The sequence below is a fragment of the Acanthisitta chloris genome, unplaced genomic scaffold (genome assembly GCF_000695815.1).
Source record: "Acanthisitta chloris isolate BGI_N310 unplaced genomic scaffold, ASM69581v1 scaffold2998, whole genome shotgun sequence".
Taxonomy (NCBI): Eukaryota; Metazoa; Chordata; class Aves; order Passeriformes; family Acanthisittidae; genus Acanthisitta; species Acanthisitta chloris.
Window position 1 is genome coordinate 58025 of NW_008688529.1, and position 5369 is coordinate 63393.

General features: G+C 40.4%; 1 protein-coding gene across 1 annotated transcript in view; it reads right to left on the reverse strand.

The window, feature by feature from the left end:
• GRIP1 (glutamate receptor interacting protein 1) overlaps positions 1–5369 on the reverse strand; it is a gene marked incomplete at its 5' end in the record, with an annotated part of 104314 nt that overhangs the window by 41893 nt on the left and 57052 nt on the right. Inside the window, one exon of the mRNA XM_009081039.1 lies at positions 4511–4680. Within this exon, the coding sequence (XP_009079287.1) occupies positions 4511–4680 (170 nt within the window). The remainder of the gene's footprint in view (positions 1–4510; positions 4681–5369) is intronic.

Below are 5369 nucleotides of genomic sequence, written 5' to 3' on the forward strand. Positions count from 1 at the left end.
TTGAGGAGGTGCATTCTGGAATTTCAAGGCTGGCATCCTGCAATGGTCAGGGTGGTAGGTGTTATAATGGTGGTAGTTGAGGAGGCTGTTGTGGCTGTTGGCACACGAATCCCAGGTAAGTTGCCTGTTGCTTCTTTGAACCTTCACTGCCCAAATGAAGGGATGATGGAAAATCAGAAAACAAAAGTACCAGAAAAGAGGCAAAAGTAACTGAATTGCACAAAAAAACCCAAACCCCCAAACAAAAACAAAAAACCACCAAAAAAAAAAAAAAAGAAGTAAAAGAAAGAAAATAAATAGAAAATAAAATTAAACTAAATAATAAATAACCCAGTCTGTTCTTCTTATCAGAGGGCTGCTAACTTGAGGAACATAAAAAATAATTTTCTCAGAATAAATTCTTCTTATTGGATTTTTTTGCCTTTCTGTATTTGTTGCAAAAAAGATGACTACGAAATCAATTTCTAATCTCACTCTGGCTTTGGGCACTAAGATTGCAAACTTTCTTAGAAAATACTAAGATACTACATACGACCACTAACTGAAGGTTAATAAGTCTCTGCTTGTGTTCATTTACTTTCAAAAGACCAACCAGATATTATACATAGCACTGCCTAGAATGGAGATGCTTACTTGCCATTCAATTTACCGTATTGACATTTTAATTTTGCCACCATCTATTGCTGGCATTATGCTACTCCGCGCAGCAAACGACTTCCCCAGGCCAGCAGCAGGAAAACTCTATCCTGAAGCCTGGTTAATAAAGAAAACAGGTCTTATTGATTAGCTGGATATGCAATTTAATGTTTTGGGGGTTTTTAAACTTGATCTTCAAAACTTTAAAATGATCCTTCACTGGAAGAAATTTGAGACCATACTTGATTACTGATTCTGTGTCTGGGGAGTCTGGGATATGCCAGAAGTGAAGACCAGTATTTACCAAGAGAACAGAAAGCATTTCAGTTGATGTGTCAAATCTTACAGGAAAACATTTGAAGACACCCTTGATTAAAAACAGTATATTGATCATTAAATTCCTATGTCCCTATCCTTATTGAACCATAAAGGAACAGTTCAAACGGGGAACTATTCACTGCATTTTTTGTCTTCAAACACCAAGGGATTCACGCCTACTACAGAATCACAGAATGATTTGGGTTGGAAGGGACCTTAAAGATCACCTAGTTCCAACACCCCTGCTGTGGGTAGGGACACATTTCACTAGACCAGGTTGCTCAAAGCCCCATCCAACCTGGTGCTGAACACTTCCAGAGATGAGGCATCCTTAACTTCTCAGGGCAACCTGTTCCGGTGTCTCACCACCCTCACAGTAAAGAATTTAGTTCTAATACCTGATCTAAACCTGTCTGTTGCCGTTCATGTTTCAGTTTCTGTGAAAGAGAAGCTGTCGTCTTTGGCCCATGAGCTGTATTACCTGTGTCTCTCTGCTACCTGCTGTACCTATAATGGCTGCAGACACATATGTTCCCATGTTGGACTTTAACAGTAGCCCAAAATCTTGAGCGTTTAGGTTGGACCCACACCTTGTGTTCACATATTACTCCATGAGACAAAATAAGGGGGAAAAGGTACCCACTGCAGCAAGCACTGTGCCATGCCAGAAGGAAATGCTATCCTTTTGTTTCACTTCATATTACGTGAGTAATGATCTGCTAACTGTCTGACTACACTAGCCCTCCTCTGACTCAAAAGCAATGCCTGTCACTACAGTGTGGAGTGCACACCAGGGAAGGAAAAGGCGAACACAGCAGCCCACTGTGTTCCTGCAGCCTTATGGGGTGTTGGAGACTCTGGAACTGCCAGGCTTGACCCTATGCCCTTGATCGGGTGGCCTCAGAGCTGCATCCCTCCCTGAGAGCATCCTACTGTGCTCTGGCCTGCATTTGAATCAAAGGAGTAATTTATTTCCCCCATAACAGATATCAAAGGTGAGGGAGGGGGGCGACGCCAGCACCAGCCTGGCCTGTGCCACTGAAGTACTTCACCCACTGGCACCACCATCCCAAGGGACTCTGGAAAATCTCATGTAAGCCAGAAGAGTCACAGAAACAGCAACAGCAGCCCAATATGGCCATATGTACCTTACAGGCTTATCATGTATTCTCAGATGAAAACATCTCTTTGATTATGTGCACAGACCACAAGATTTCTGAACTATGGTATAAAAATTAAAATCTGACAAGAACAATGTGGCCAGGTGGATTTTCATTATTTTCAAGCTGCTGTGAACCTTGTTCAGTTAAAAAGACTTGCTTCCAGCAGGAAATTATCTGGTAGTCTTCGAGATTTTTGAAAATGTTTTATTTCCATGCTGAGAGTGGAACTAAAAATGTCCTACAAAGTGGGAAGGTACACAAATTCAGTTTGTTCAGCTTGTTGAGGATAATCCCAATTCAACAAAAGTTCTGTAAAAGAAAATCCTATTGTGCGCAACCACAGTAATTTAGTGGTAATTTGAGCTATTCCAACCCAGGGTTGTGTACAGCAAACATAAAACTAATGGGGCAGCAAGAGAAATGAATGTCAGCAGTGCAGTATAAAGGAAAAAAAATATGAAAAAAATCTGATCTTTTATAGTGCTCTTCATTTTACTTTAGGGCTAAAATTTGTATTTATTTTATAAACTGACTTTCCTGCCCATTTTAAATTCCTAACATGTTCTCACAAGACCAATAATTGAGCTCAACAGATACAGCCCTAATGACTCAGCTTATCCTGGATACATAAAGGGAGATTTTCACTCTCTGTAGCTGCTAGGCCATACCACACCTGATGAAAGGTTGTTTTCAAGAGGGTACTTGCTTCTGTAAAGCATGTTATATCTTGAATTAGTCATGATACTGGAGTAGCATCACCTGGTAGGGGCTGGGAAGGGCTGTAAACATTCTAGTTAATGCTTACTTAAGAAAGCAGCTTTATTACTTTAGGGATGCTTTTCTTCAGAAGATGTTCTTATACATCTTTTGCAGATCACCTTGATGTGATTTTGTAGCATCTTAACTCTGGCCTAGCAACAGCATTGCTTTTTCTAGGTATCTACACTGCGTCAAGGTGACTAGCACATTAACAGCATCAATCTGTTTTAAATGTTGATTAAGAAACAAAGTGCTTCAAGTAATACAATCATCTACACAAATCTTTGGCCCTGGCACTCTTCTTCCCTAAAGAAATACTCTTCAAATGTTCTTTAACTGGACAGAAATTGATTGTATGACATCTTTGCTTCAAAAAAAAAAAGATCTGTTTGCAATGTACTGACATAACTGAAAGGAATGGAAATACTGCAAAATTTGGTGTCCATCTCATTCTGCTTGTGCAGTATCACTTTTTGTCCCCTTGCCTCTCTAACCAGCTTAAGTAGAAAAGGGAAAGGGCTAAAAAATGGAAGAACATAGTATCACAAGTGTTCCTTTTTCTTCACCCTGGTCTAGGAGAGACTAGTGTCTCCTCAAACACTAGCTCAATATTCACCACTGAGAAACTGACTAGAGCATCACTTTTCAAGGGATAGCCTGGATCTTGGATGGATGTCCAAGAACATTTAAGATCACTGACATTCCTAGACCTCCGTAATCTTGTCTTGGTCTAAAGGAGGCAGAAGCACAGTACCACAGGCTCAGAAAATGGTACCACTGGTTCATGCTACAACACAAGGACCTATTTTCTGTGTATTTGATAATCCTTGTTGCATCTCTGATGTCAACATGTGGTATCCATCAATATGTGGTATTTTAGATTGAATTTATGAATACTGTGAATTAGCCACTTTCTCAGGCTTAGTTAGAAGACACGACAGTCAGCCTCCACCTTCAAATACTAAGACATTTTATATGCATTTGATTTCACAATGGAAAGCCATTCTATTCAAGCATGTTGGTATTAAATAAATATCACAGTGGAAAAAGGTCTAGGATCTGGGGAATGGTTTCCAAACAAACTGTTTCCATAAGCACTGACAATGAACCCACGAAGCAATCTCAGAACTACTTTGAAAGATGACAGCAATAAGTAATGCTGCCATTAACAAGAGAAAATAGGGGTGGGTTTTATATATTTTAGGGGAGAACAGATGTTATTAATGAAATTATCATAACAGACTCCCAGGTCAATATGCTGAAAATAAGTTGGCTGTGGTTCTTCTTCCCTGCTCTAAATTTAAAAAGTAACTTAGAGATTCATTTACTGAAATAACTCCTACCACCCCCAATGATTGCAACGGTAGAGTCAACAGGTGTCTTTATGCACGTCTACAAGTGTACAGAGCCATTTCTTAGCAAAACATCTCCCTCTCTAGCCATAGGAATCTCAGAGGGTACATTAAGATTGAGAAAACACAGAACTGCTGAGAAACTGCAGAAGCATTACCTGGGGAGCCGAAATAACATTTACAGACATAAGCACCACAATAGCTTTCTTGGCCATTCAGCAAGGGCAGGTAAAGTAAAAGATACAAAGAGAAAGAGGTATTTGGTGATACAGATCCTCTTACCGTGCTCTGGGCCTTTCAGTGCTAGCCGTGTCTGGTGATGAGGAAGGATCTCAAGTTTGACATTATCCGCCGCATTAGCCAAAAACTGCGTTGCTTCCGCCAGTGTACAGTACTCCATGCTGGTGCCATCAATGGACAGAATATGGTCTCCTACATGTAATGCACCACATCTACAGAAAAGGGGAAAAACTCGGTATGATCAGGTATGCTTTTTGCTTGCAAAATGAGTTTTTCTGCCTTCAAACTGGTCATGACAACTATGAACACGTTCTTTTTTTCGAGAGATATTTGTGTTTTGTAGGCACTGTCACTGGTCAGACTTTATATCTATTAGTACAAACCTTAAAAACAATTCAGTTAATACAATATATGCCAAGACATCACTCACAGAACTGGAATGGGGTAGCTGACTCTAAAAATATGTGTGAATGGCAGCAGGATAAAATGAGAAGAGCTCAGGAGACTCAAATAACTTGGTCACATATCCCTCACACAAGCACCCAGTTCATCATTTTTTGAGTTATAGTTCAAACATTTATTAGTACAAAAGCTGTAAATGATGATGAAATTATGCAGTAGTCAAACAAATAATGAAACCAGGGCTGGCATGGTGACTCGAGGAGTCGGGTGGGGAGGGGGCTATCTGCTAAATCTCGCTGCACTCAAGAGACTGGCTACTGGATGAGTTGAGAAATGCAAACACAGCAGTCAGCATCCCGACGTACCAGTCAAGTGGACAGCTCCTTTAATTGGTTACCCCCTGCGAAATGGGAAAAAACAGAGGGAGAAAATTAAAGCATCCTGCACCATTGAACTGGAGAACACCCCTGGATCAATGGCCGTCACTCTCAAAGTTTCT